The sequence below is a fragment of the Polyodon spathula genome, chromosome 6, assembly GCF_017654505.1.
Source record: "Polyodon spathula isolate WHYD16114869_AA chromosome 6, ASM1765450v1, whole genome shotgun sequence".
NCBI classification, from domain to species: domain Eukaryota; kingdom Metazoa; phylum Chordata; class Actinopteri; order Acipenseriformes; family Polyodontidae; genus Polyodon; species Polyodon spathula.
In genome coordinates this window covers 49,766,806-49,780,621 of record NC_054539.1, presented here as the reverse complement: position 1 = coordinate 49,780,621, position 13,816 = coordinate 49,766,806, and the positions used below count along the sequence as shown (strand labels likewise).

The 13,816-nt window shown below is 37.2% G+C and overlaps 1 protein-coding gene across 1 annotated transcript in view; it reads right to left on the bottom strand.

Moving 5' to 3' along the window:
* The window catches only part of LOC121317278 (polyribonucleotide nucleotidyltransferase 1, mitochondrial-like), a 28,037-nt gene extending 19,170 nt beyond the window's left edge, over nucleotides 1-8,867 (bottom strand). Inside the window, exons 1-13 of the mRNA XM_041253031.1 lie at nucleotides 8,633-8,867; nucleotides 7,465-7,525; nucleotides 7,271-7,345; nucleotides 7,069-7,174; nucleotides 6,914-6,963; nucleotides 6,632-6,695; nucleotides 6,323-6,370; nucleotides 5,869-5,982; nucleotides 5,141-5,327; nucleotides 4,735-4,786; nucleotides 4,599-4,656; nucleotides 4,156-4,252; nucleotides 117-219 (exon numbers count right to left, since the gene is read on the bottom strand). Of these exons, the coding sequence (XP_041108965.1) occupies nucleotides 117-219; nucleotides 4,156-4,252; nucleotides 4,599-4,656; nucleotides 4,735-4,786; nucleotides 5,141-5,327; nucleotides 5,869-5,982; nucleotides 6,323-6,370; nucleotides 6,632-6,695; nucleotides 6,914-6,963; nucleotides 7,069-7,174; nucleotides 7,271-7,345; nucleotides 7,465-7,525; nucleotides 8,633-8,835 (1,218 nt within the window). The 5' untranslated portion in view covers nucleotides 8,836-8,867. The remainder of the gene's footprint in view (nucleotides 1-116; nucleotides 220-4,155; nucleotides 4,253-4,598; nucleotides 4,657-4,734; nucleotides 4,787-5,140; nucleotides 5,328-5,868; nucleotides 5,983-6,322; nucleotides 6,371-6,631; nucleotides 6,696-6,913; nucleotides 6,964-7,068; nucleotides 7,175-7,270; nucleotides 7,346-7,464; nucleotides 7,526-8,632) is intronic.
* Nucleotides 8,868-13,816: the final 4,949 nt, after the last annotated feature.

Below are 13,816 nucleotides of genomic sequence, written 5' to 3'. Positions count from 1 at the left end.
TCTGATAGCAATAAAAAATGAAGATAATAAGGAAGTTGCTATTCACACAATATGCCCTTTTCTGTAAACCTTTGATTATAGAGCCCTGGGGAAGTCTTTAGCCATCTCATACAGACCTGTGTCTGCCCTCTTTGAAACAATGCTGATCCATGAAGAGGTCTGAAGATATCAACTTCACAGGAAATGTTTCTTAGAGAAGTCAAATCTCTACCGTCACATCTAAAAAATAAATGCAGTCCCAGGTTAATTGTAATGCGCCATCTTTGCTTTATAATTGTAAATTATCAACATATTTCCTCAGTGATATTACTTTAAAATAAAGCGTTTTTTTGTTTGTCCTACGGTAGGCTTGAAAATATATATTTTTTATATCAATAACCGGCAGACAGTTGACAAACAAATCATTATGTTATCTGCAGCTCTTTTCTGTACTTAGTGGTGTAATGATTAACCAGTATGTACAATTAACCAGTACAGACTAGGCAGGTTCGGTTTAACGTTACACCATCAACCATACCAGTGTGGTGTTATTTGGTGTTATGTGTTAAAACGTGGTACACCGCGTACTGCGCTTGCCTGGGTATGCGCAAATGATTTTAGCTCAGGAAAAAAGGAAACTCCCTTCTGAAAGGGGTTCGATGTACGAGTTTGGCCCTTAAAGTTATTTTTAATATATATTTTTTCACAATTCAGCAAATGTATGCGACTAACTGATGAGCAAGAAACTGGGTTATACAAAATTGTAAAAATATATGATTTTGTGGGTGAACTACAGTTATCTTGTTCATAGTGATTTGTGGAGTAGTCAATCACAGCATCGACAGCGTCATTTTCTGGCGTTACACGGGTCAAGTTTTAGTGCACGTACCACATTCTGATGATGTAACATTTTCTGGCTCTACACCAGTACAAAATGATAGAAGTACATGGCAACTCACGAAACACAGTAATGTAGACCACACTGTTCATTGAAAAATAAAGCATCGCGGGAGACATACCATACTTTAATAGCTGTTTTTGCTGTTGGAAGACATTGTTTATGTCACTGCAGTGCATTCCTCATAGCACTAGTTTTAACTGTGCAGATAAAATGGCAGACCAGAAGAAAACTAATACAAACCTATGCAGAAAGCTCCAAAAATCCTTATACAGTGTGGGATCATTTTGTTTTTTTTATCTAAATGAAAAAAAAGAAACAAGCTTGACAAGCAACTTGTAAAACATGCCTAAGAGAAATGAAGTATACTGGAAATACAAGCAATCTTTCCTCCCACTTGAGAAGATGCCATGGTGCCAATGTAAATTGCAGTGCTGCCACTGGAACAGAACCAGAAAATGAGAAACGGGCTAAAGCAATTATATCGTCCACTGCCAAAGACCTCAGACTGTATAATGGTGTTGAATATCAGCCCTGTAGGAGTTTTCTGTATTCATATTCATATAACAAAAAATTCAGTTTGATAAAAAAATGCCAACCCCTCTAATTTGTTTTATTTCCCTTATGCTCAACATTGAAAGATTATCGTTTGGTACATTTTAGGGTGCACAACATTTTAGTAAAGAATAAGCAACATGTTAAAGCCTTGCACTCAGTTATAAAAATTATACATTTATGTTTCATGTTATTGATATTATTATTTATTTTTTTTTACTGTTAATGAAGATTAAATTATGAATGTTTCATTCGTAGATGAAAAGCATGTATTTGCAGTTAGTTACTTTTGATACAAACAACAATGCTGATCTCATTACTGGATTGCTGTACTGTAAGATACAAATTTCATAAGGGCAGATCTTTCCATAAAGACCGGAATTAGCCAGTTGATATAGTTCAGCTGCTGATCTCATTTAAATTTTAGGCAGTTGTTTACATTACTACATTTTAAAAAAACAAGGCAAAATAAATTCTTGATAAGTTTTATTTGTTGCAAGATCACACTAACAAAGATAAGCAGCTTTGAGTTTTTTGTTGTATTGTGATACGCATTGTATTGCAACCCATGTACAGTTACATGTCCTGTCGTATTGTATTGTTGTGAACGTAAAAGGTACTGGTGGTACCGAGGGCACACAGTGAGTCAGTGAGGGCGCCAGGATTTGAACAGGGGACCTCCTGGTAATAAGCCCTTTTCTTTAACCACTGGACCACACAGATACATATTTAAATACTATATAGTACACATATATTTAGTCTATTCAGATCTGTAGACTTGTGTAACATTTTTCAGTACTGGAAACAAATATTATTATTATTAATATAATAATAATAATAATAATAATAATAACCAGAAGGGTAAAAATTCAAAGGCACTAATTATCCCTTTAAGCACAGTGAAGTCCATCATTAAGAAGTGGAAGATGCATAATAACACACAGACACTACCCAGATCAGGTCACCCTCCCAAACTGAGCAGCCGGACAAGCAGGAAACTGGTTCTGGGTATCACTTTGAAGCCAACGATGACCTTGAAAGATCTGCAAAGTTTTGTGTCTGAGATGGGAGTCAGTGTTCACACATCAACAACAAGCCAGTCCCTACACAAAGCTGGCCTGTATGGACGGGTGGTAAGAAAGAAGCCATTAGTCAAAAAGCCTCATCTTAGAGCATGTATGGAGTTTGCAAAAAAGCATGTAGATGACACTGCAGACATGTGGAAACATGAAACAAAAATTGAACTTTTCGGTCTAAATTCCAAGCGTTACGTCTGGCGCAAGACCAACATTGCACATCATCCAGTCAACAGTATCTCAACTGTCAAGCATGGTGGTGGCAGCATCATGTTATGGTGATGCTTCTCTTCAGCAGGGACTGGGAAGCTTGTCAGGATAAAGGGGAGAATAGATGGTGCAAAGTACAGGTGAATCCTTGAAATAAACCTGTTTGAGTCAGCCAAGACTCAAACTGGGGAGGAAATTCACATTTCAGCAGGACAATGACCCAAAGCACAAAGCCAAAGCCACACTGGAGTGGTTGAACAAGAAGAATATTAATGTTCTTGAGTGGCCCAGTCAAAGTTTTGACTTGAATCCAAACGAAAATTTATGGCGAGACTTGAAGATTGCAGTCCATCAACGTTCCCCAACAAACTTATCAGAACTGGAGCAATTTTCCAGTGAAGAATGGGCAAAAATGACCTATCCAAAAAGACACATAGTAGTAAATGCTGCAAAAGGTGCTTCTACCAAGTACTGACTTAAGGGGCTGAATACTTATCTAACCAGTAAATTTCATTTTTACATTTTCTTTGCAAGTTTTACTGACATTTAGCCTTTTGCGGTCCTACGTTGGACAAGGTCCGACATTACAATTTTCCCTTTCTAGTCCAATGTCGGACGCTGTCCAACATTATCAAAAAGACGTAAAGCACGAAAAAAAAGGGGATGTGTGAGCAATAACCTTAGCAGCTGCACCACACAGAGCTAAGCAGACATAAACAAAGGAGGTAGCTGCTTCCGCATCCAGCGCTGAAAGAATATCACAGACATTTGCAGAGCTTTTTGAGATGTTATAGTAATAAAATAATGAATTGGATTAGGAGTTTGGTGATAAAACGAGTGATCAGGAGAAGATTTATCAGTATGCCCGTCTATAATGAGGTATGTGAAAAATACAGAGAACACGGGGTGGGGCATGGCCTGACAGGCACTGAATAAATGGACTGCAAACGTTAACCTCCTCGTCATATAAAAGTTTTCAGTTTAACCACTACAGCTTTGAATAAAAAAGTCTGTTTGAAAAACGATGCATACATTATTTGTAATTCAGCAAAACGTGACATTACTGGTAGGGGGTGAATACTTCTGCAAACCACTGTGTGTGTGTGTGTGTGTGTGTATATATATATATATATATATATATATATATATATATATATATATATATATATATATATATATATATATATATATATATATATATGTGTGAGAGTGTGTTTTCACCCGGGTCACATTCAAGTATAAAGATTAAATCGGGAGTAGTTTTTTATATTTACGAGATTTTGTCGTATAAATAAAAAATATTTACGGCAATGAGGTGTGAACGAAATGACAGTTACCAGAGCTTACTTATTCTGTAATATATGCACCAGTAAAACTAAAATATTCTCATGCAAAAAGACAAACGTAGTTTCCCGGGTAAAATGATGTTCGGTTTACCTTCTATATTCATTTAAAGTGATGTTCCTAAAAGTCTGCTTTGAAACGGTATTAAAGGACTCCATCACTTCATATGGGTCGGCATCTGGAAATCGTTCTGTAAAAAAAACAATACAATAAAGCAGTTTAAAACACTTAAATGTTGTTATTTACATGTCTAAATCAATAGCAACACTTTGAGATGACATCATACCCAGGTTAATGACCAACAGCTGTCAATATCTCGTCGTATTAAAAAAGCATCATCAGTGTGGACTTCTGAAGTGGGGGCGACGGATTTCACCATTGCTGCATTTTATATGTAGCCTCTCATGTTTAACCCTGTATTACCTATGCATTTGTTTCTTAATATGAAACAACAAACAATTTACCATAGTAATCAGCATCATGTATCATAGTTAAAAAGAAAATGCAAAAGAAAAAAAGTAATATGACAAGTGTACCTCTTATTAGCTCCTCAGTTTCAAGTCTTATTTTATTTATGGCTTCATCTCGAGAAATCTATGGAAAACAATGCTGTATCAGAAAAAAAAAACACAATGCAATGGAAAATAAATTATTTTAATCAGTGTTACTTACTTTATCATGGGTGGAGTCTGTAAACACTGCATAAATCTTCTCGGATGCCAATCTGTAAGCAAGCGATAAAGTTATAGTACCAGATATTCTATATAAGAACATGCTTTCATGTTTTGTATTAAAAGTTTTATTTTGACAGTTTTCTCTACAGATTAGATTTGTGCCAATACATTTAAACCTGGAGGAATTAATCATTAAAAAAGTTCAGACATGTCAAATCAATGCCATACTGGTTGCCAATGGTTTACACAATATTGACGATGTTATGGCAAAAAAACAGTAATGTAGTTTGTAAGAGTCAGTTCTTAGCAGAAAATAAATGATTCTCTCTCCTGCGCTATCTAGGAGATGATTGGCACTTTGAGTCAATGGCAACATTAAACATATCATTGCTCAGTAAACTCACTGTCTAGTGTATTCCACAATCTCATCGACAGCAGCAAACAGCTTCTGTGGGGTCCTCTTGGAAACACCGCATTCTCTTGCAAGCTGCTGGATGGCCAGGATTATCTGTTGCGTATGTTTCACTCCCAGTTTAACTGCATGGCAAAAGTCTTGCTGCAATACATTTTCTCCTGCTGCTTCCATCATAACTTAAAGATAAACAATAAAAATTAAAATAAAAAAACCCCACAAAATTAGTACTCTAACAGTGTCACTACATTCAATTCATCTGTGAAAAAGCTTTTAATATAACAATTTTCAAGTTGTTTAATTAGGTTTTTCATATATGTTTCATGATTAAAAAACATATTTGCTGAAACTACAAAATCTTTACAAAGCACAGCTAACACAAGCAACATCTACTGTGGAGTTTTAGTGGAACCACTCAGGAAACTTCCTCAATCACGCAATGTCACAAGCTGTTCTCACTTTGTCTATTTAAAATATCAAAACAGTGCCAAGTCAAAATGCTACTGCCCTTTAACTTATTAATAAACCTGGTATATATTAAGCATTACTAAATATCAATAACAGATTTGAGTTTTAAGGCCGCAATTAGAATCTGACACTATACAGAGGCTTAAAAAGGACCTCTGTTTGTGTAAAGCACATACTGTACATACATATTATTAAAAGGATGGAACTGCACGATTCATTCAAAGGCTGAAACTGCAATGTAAATGCACTTACCCACTTGACTATGAGGGCCCCCAACAACCACCAAGTTTAAAGTGCTTGAAGACATCTCCTTACGAGTTGGGTTAACCAAGAACTCTCCATCAACCAGCCCCATCCTCACAGCACCTGGAAATTAATGGATGGATCAAGCCACATTACTACAGCAAAGTGGTACATTTGTAGGGACGAATTTCATTGACTGAAACCTGAAGAGCAAAGGCTGCCTGCCTATTCCATTCTTATACTGCAGACAAAAGCAGAGCTGATTAATAAGGATGTAAACCTGCATTTAATAGGTTAAACATCCAGTGTAAATTACAATGCACTTGTTTGATTAAAACATACACTTCATTTAGTACTTTAGGCATCTTTATATTTAATTTTTGTATTTCACACTGTTTTTCAACCCCCTTTACTATTTTAGAATTTAACCTTTACAGCGTTATATAGTATGACCTTTACTCACCTACGGGACCATTCCATGGAATGTCTGACACGGCAAGAGCTGCCGATGCTGTCAAAACACAGATTATATCATTAAGTTAAATTAGGTAGTGCTGTATATGGAGTTTTATGAATTGGTAATGAACATACAAAAAACTCTGCACTGAAAAGGCATATACAGTACATCTGCCAGCACTAGCACCATGTCAGTAGTAACAAGAACACATTACCAATTAACCATCTTGTGCATAAACTTTTTTATTATTGTATTTTCATTTTCAAGGGAAATTATAAAACATAACCTACATCCCTAAATATGAGGTTGCCTTACCTCCATTAATTGCTAGTACATCAGGATCATTGACACCGTCAACTGCTAAAAGATTACATAGTACCTTGTAAGACAAAAACAACAAGCATTTACAAGAAGTACTTTCAATTAGGTGGTTGTAGGTTGCAATATTAACAAAGCGACTAGAAGCAGATTAAAGATATGCATGTTCAAATTAAAGGATTTGAATAGTGGAAAGCAATTCAAATACAATGCAACATTACATAATTGAAAAGTTCACAAGCATTTATTAGACTTGTATAATTATTAACTAGGGCTTACCTGTGTATCATAGAAATAGCCAGCGGGAAAAAGAGGTCTGATTGATCGATCTGAAAATGTTTTTTAAAAATGGTAAAAGGTTAAAACCACATTAAAAGTTTAAAACAGACCGCTCATGTTAACACGCTGGGAGTTGCAATGCAATGTCATCTCACCTATCAGCCTGCTTGTCAGTATTTCATTGTCTGTAGTGCCCAGCTCTCTCCTCAGGTAGTTAGTTGGTATCCTTCCAGCTGCAGCAGCTTTCTGACGATAATCAACCTATCAAGTAAATGAGAAACGTGAACCTCTGAAATAGCCGACAGGAACAAACATAAAACACCCGATAAAGCGGTAAAACATATGAGGGAAACTTACTACTAAAGGCATGAACTGTGAAGAGGTTGGTTTTGTTTTACTGACTGCTGTTACCATCACCGATGTGTCACCAACCTTAAATAAAAACAAAACAAAAGCAATTTTCACAATCACTTTACTGAAATAAACATTTTAGACCCCTTTTAAAAAAAAATGAAATAGATACATTTTTGAAGAATCAATGAATTTCTTACCTGCACTACAGCAGAACCATCTGCAAACCTAGCCAGCTTGCCAGTTGAAATTTCAAGTTTCCTGTGAAAACAGGGTGTCAGTGAATTCTGGAAGATGATTTCTTCAGGGAATTTTAAACATATTTAAAATGATAAATGTATGCTGCATCATTTTAAGGCAAACTGACTTCAAAGAAAATCTCGGCCTTAAGCACTCCAGACCGTAAGATCAGTAGCACATTGTATTAACATAAAAAAGAATGCAGTTTAGTTTCACTTGAGAGTAATAAAGTTCGGCTATATAAAGTGGATCAGGCTAGGATTCTGTTGCATTCTGTTCCATTTACTGTTGTTACATTCTGTGCAGTTATCAATAAGGTTATGTGCAACAATGCCAAGTACCTGTCATGAGTGCATTTTAACATTATTGTTGTTGCTGTAACATATACCGTACATCCATGCCAACAGCGCCTATACGGTCGCTATTTCCTAGCAAATGTCCGGGAAGAAAATCCCGATATTTACCCACAGAAAAAAATGAATTTATTCTGCACAGTAGTTAGTGAAAACCATATGCTGTGCTCGTGCTCTTCGTGCTGCTGACACATCTAGTGATCACTAAATACAAAGGTAAGACTGCTTCATTATGTCTAGTTTTACTGCTATGCTGGTCGTGTGGTGTTGAGTTTGGGGGACAGAGATAGAGATTTTATAATCAGCGTCCCGCTGAACAGCTTCCAAATGTTGCAAGTATGATCGTATCCATAAAAAATAACTGCATGTATCCTGCATGATGGCAGATGGCATATTCTCTTAACTGTTTAAATTGTGTACTACAGGTGTATCAAGGCTTGCCATAATGTTTTGTTGTTTGCCTATTTTACCGCCCCAGCAACGCTCCAATTATAATTGTTTCTTTTGTACTTACCGATTTTATATGTTTGTACTTCTTGCCCCATAACTCTACACGTGTCAATAATAACTAACCGATTGCCCTGGACTGTCGATGCCACTGTCAGTTAATCCCGGTTAGTTTTATTATTATAAACATGATGTATCCATTTTGCAGTTGCTTTTAACGTTGCTATTATTATTCAACATCACAATACCAAAAAAAAAAAAAAAACAGATGTGTTTAATTTGTTAGTCAAGTTAAGCCATCCTTGAAACTCGTTTTAACGCAGTTTACCTCTCTCCCAGATCCACTCCTACTTTCTTCACAGCTGAGTGGCTACTCCACACACTCTGGTGGCAGCGCCTGACAACATGTCCCTGGGCCGCCTTCGATCCAAGTCCAAAGAAATGCAGCATATTCCCGCTGAGAGAGACTGGAAACTTTGGATGAATAAACAACCTGACCATCTCTGTTCTGCACCTCCTGCAGGCTGCCATGACACTCTCTCACGTGTGCGCAACGCAACAACGTCAGCGCTGATTGGGTGTTCAGCGTGCATGTGAATACAGAGAATTGAGAGAAACAGGTCGTTTGACGTAGTTTCTTGCTAGTATGTGTACACAAGGTCGAGCTGCTTTTAGTTTAATTGACATTGTGAATGAAAGATGTCAAATGTCTTCATTAAAAAAAGTTGTGAAGTTTAGCAGTTAAATAAACTACAGTTCAGGCATACCCGAGTGTAAGAAAATACAAAATGACTGTAGAATCTTCAGTACGTAGACGGGATTTGGGCAGTGTAAAAAATGCTTGTGTGGTGATCGGTACATTTTTTCAGTTGTCATTTTATAATTAGAAAAGCCTTTTGTACGAAACGTTTCCTCTGCATCTACTGGTACCACATACTTTATTGGTTAACAGTGATAGCCCTACTAGCTATTAATTCCTATTAATAACTATTATAGTTAATTAATAACTATTCATTCCAACAAAGGGGTCAATGGTATTACAGTTGAACACTTTCAAAACAGTTTTCACCCATGATAATGCAGAATAATATACCCAGTGGAATCCAATGAGTCCAACCTATTTGAACACTTGTATGGGCGCCACTTAAGATTTCAGTGGGGGGTGGACGATTGTGATTACCAACACAAGACAAACAGGCAACTTTTAAAGCTAAGCAGTCTGCACCTGTGGCATGCAGACCCAGTACCAAATAAAGCTTATATATAAGTTCAGAACACACAGGAGATAATAGAGTAAGCTATTACTGATCCCACAGCCTCAAAGTCTTCACACAGATATCAGTCACACAGATACATTGTGCGCTATTCTTAGCAGACATAAATAATTGTGTTTTATAAAATAAAATCTACTTGCCCCTACAATGATTGTTTTTGTAAACATTTTATCATGTCCCAAATTGAAGCATTTGTGTTCATCCATGCAAGCTCACCCCTCCCATTAGGTAAGTAGTGGAATTTTAAATAATATATATATATATTTTTTATACTGTTGGCTGTAAAAATAATCAGCACTGTATTAGTTTTGTTGATATTTCCTTATAATGTATGTTCTACATATCATTACTAACTATGCAGGAGGCTGTGTGGTCCAGTGGTTAAAGAAACAGGCTTGTAACCAGGAGGTCCCCAGTTCAAATTCTAGCTCTACCACTGACTTATTGTGTGACCCTGAGATTTTAACCTCCTTGTGCTCTGTCTTTCAGGTGAGATGTTGTTGTAAGTGACTCTGCAACTGATTCATAGTCCACACACCCTAGTCTTGTATCTTGTAAAGCGCTTTGTGATGGTGGTCCACTATGAAAGGCGCTATATAAACATTATTATTATTATTACATGCACTAACACAGGGCAGTGGGGTCACAAAGTAATTTTTATTGGTATAAGGGGGTTGCAGTACTGTGAAGTTTGAGAACCGCTGCTATAAAGAGTGTTTGTTGCCTGGTTTAAAAAGTTATCCTGTGACAGGACATGTTTTTTTCAATGAGACTTGAGTTCATGAGGCTACAAATACAGTTTATGTTAGAGTTACAAAAAATTCTTTCAGAATGGAAGTTGTGGAAATTATTTTTCTAAACCAAAAGAAAACAATTAAATTAAGGTTGCAAAAATGTAAATAATCAGATTTTATGACCTATTTTTTCTTTTTAGTTCTGTATTATATATATATATATATTTACCAGATGAGGGCTTATCGCACACACAGCCATCGTAAACCCCTTTCACACTGGCACTCCTAACAAGGTCCTGACCCAGGTTAGAATCCCACTGTAAAACCACATACCTGGGTCGTAGCCGGGTTGACCTGGATCGCAGCGGCCCACCTCAGGATGTGGGTCGACACGCTTTGACCCAGGCTGAGACAAAATGCATTATGTCGGTTCGTAGGCCAATGAAATAACAAACAGCCATGCATGAGTGAAGGTTTCATTTCCGTAACCCTAACCCTAAAACTCTAACCCTAACCCTGCTTATTCTCTTTAGCCATATTTTTGTTGATTGAGACACACCATGAGCCAGACTGTTGCAGGGATTAAGAAACATTTTTTTTTCTAATTGAATTGGTCTAATTGAACCATCATTTGGTGCGATGGTTCAATCCAGAGAAGCTTGAATGGAAGCCTCTGTAACAAGCTGTTTCCAGGGCATTGATCCACGCGTTGTGTACTTGCGTCTGTCACCCAAGTCAACCAACCTGGGTAGAGCATGACAACGTGAAAGGGGCTTTAGACGGTCAACTATGTGAGCTTGCCTCACGCACAGAATGAGCCTAAGGGCTCCCCTAGGTTCTAAACCCAGCTAGGTAAAGGTGGGGATTGCAGTAATCATGGTTCAGACAAACTTAAAAAAACCCCACAAAACAAAGCAAAAAATCAGCAACATATAAAATACAAATATGAACTGTACCCTCTACGTGTAGAACATACTAGACTGCCCAGCCCAGGAACTTCTACAATGACCACTGGCCAGCACTGCTTTTTCCTGGTCAAGGCTCATATTTATATTGGTGTCATCTGTTCATTCTGCGTTAGTAGACTGTAGTGCTGGTTGAGCAGTCAATTTTAAATTAATTTACTATATAATTGCTTGTTGTACACATTCTTAAATACATCTAATAGCTGTAAAACATATGCATTTTACTGAGGCATACCACCAAGGAATGGAAAAAGAAACTAGCAGGCACTATAATGTTAAACAGGGTAATCAGATATCTCTGAAGGTATTGTTCAGCATAAGGTCAGCCAAGACAGATTTTGGACTATATTTTAACACCCTAGAGCTTGGTTATGCCCTTATAAAATGATACCCCCCACTCTACCTTACCCCACACCTCAAAGTCAATTGGTTTCAGGTGAATCAGGCAGAATGGTTCTAAAAGTTCCAAGCTCTGCTGGTATGGTGACATTTCTGCACAAGTTGGAACATTTGAAAGCCAATGAGATTGCTCCTTCTATTCTTGCCGTTTTATAAGATAGAAACAACCTCAACCCATGAACTGGAGCCCACGAAAACACTTGTAAATTGGTAGCTGTAAACCCACTGCTGGTACTAGGTGTAAGAGGAATCCAAAATTAATTTAATTTGGATGTGCCCCTTTGTAGAATTTGAATTACAATTGACCCATCAGCTAAGTATATGCCACATGGTGATAGTATGTCCAGGGTTCAACACAGTGTTTTTCCAGTGCTCCAGAGCAACATTTTCACTTTTCCAGCCCAAGGTTAACTAAGGAAGGAAGCATACCATTGGTAAAACATTAACTGGTGCCTACATACAGAAAATACTGATCTAGACTTTAACTCTAATTCTACTTAGAGTTTCATTCAATGAGGGCTGACATATGACTGTTATATTTAAATAAGTCTTACTGAAAGAATGTATAGTTTGGTACAGATATTTACTTCTGTTGAGGTACATATATGATATGGCAAGGACTGAATACCAGTAAATAGGATTAATATCAAAGCACTAATTAGCTGACAGTTGGCAGCTGTGGTGTAATTCAAATGCACTGTTTGCACTGGGGCCACCTATGTTGAGCACTCGGTTGTTGCACAAATATTTAGAGCCCCATGTTTATTATTTTTCAGTGTTAACCAGCCTACACTATGGTTCATGGCTATTAACAGGCTGACACATCTGTTCAGACAGCATCTGTAAACCTCACAACTCTCAACCATACTGGACTATATGGCACCCAACTGTGTCAGTACTTGCATCATCTTTACTTCTGTAGCCTGATTACACGACACTAAATATGATGTGATTAACATATAACTCTTGTACAATAGCCATCCAACAGTAACTCATCATATAGTATAATAATGCCATCATGTACTACTGTACCCTTGCTATAAATTTAAAGAATAAATCAAATCTGTGCGTCCCCCCCCAATAGCATATCCTGTTCACACCTTTTAAACATTTAGGCATAGATGAGGCCACAAGCTCAGATTGAACCCAATCAGTGAAGCTCAAAGTAAAGCCTAACTGCTATGTAGTGCTGTGTGCATCTTACACAGTAGTCTATAAGCTTACAATATACCTGCAATCTGCATTGATGTGTGAACTGTAAATCTCACTCACTGGCTGAGATGATGTTTTTTGCTTCCAGTATTTTCAGCTCCATGGTATGCATACCAGGACTGGAGCACAAACCCACACAGAGAGCTCCTTGGCTCGCCTTGATTGGACAAAAAAAGAAAAACATTAGAACCACATTTAGGGTGTTCAGATGCTTCATGTTCTGATCTAATCAGGGTTTCCAAAGCCAGGCTATTGAATATTCTGTGGTATAAGAATGGTTCTTTATAGAACCTTAACATCATGCGGGTTCCACAGCCCAGATGCTCTATATTAGTACACTGCAATAAAATCAAACAAAACCTGACATTTCTACACGACAGCGTTTGAGTGTATTTGTTTTATTCTAAAACCTAAAAGGTTATGAGACTCTTTTCACACATTTTTTTTTTGTTTGCTAATTAATTAACTGTAGGCTTACATACTATTACTGTTATGTTTACTGTAAAAAAAGAATGCCTTAATACTTTAAATACTCATCTGGGTGCTCTGGCGCTGCTGAAGATCTAGCCACAAGTCCTGCTGCTGTTGGCCAACAGTGTTTAATAGCACAGCACAGTGTCCAAGTGCCTGCCTCGGAGGCGCACGGGGCATCACTTGAAGCAAAAGGTTGATATTCATCAATGAGGACTGGCTGGTTGAACACATAAATTCCTCCTGAAACATTGGGTCCTATGAGTTCAATACCAGAAGATATGGTATTAAGGTACATACAGTCATTAAGGTATGCAAACAAAAAGTGAAACATAACTGAGGAAATTAATACCAAATGCCTGGTAAGTACTTACATTGGATTTCTTTTTTACTGAGGTTTTGAACTTGAAAGGTTTTTTCAGTAACACTGTCTCTTTAATATAAGTGTTTACAGTAT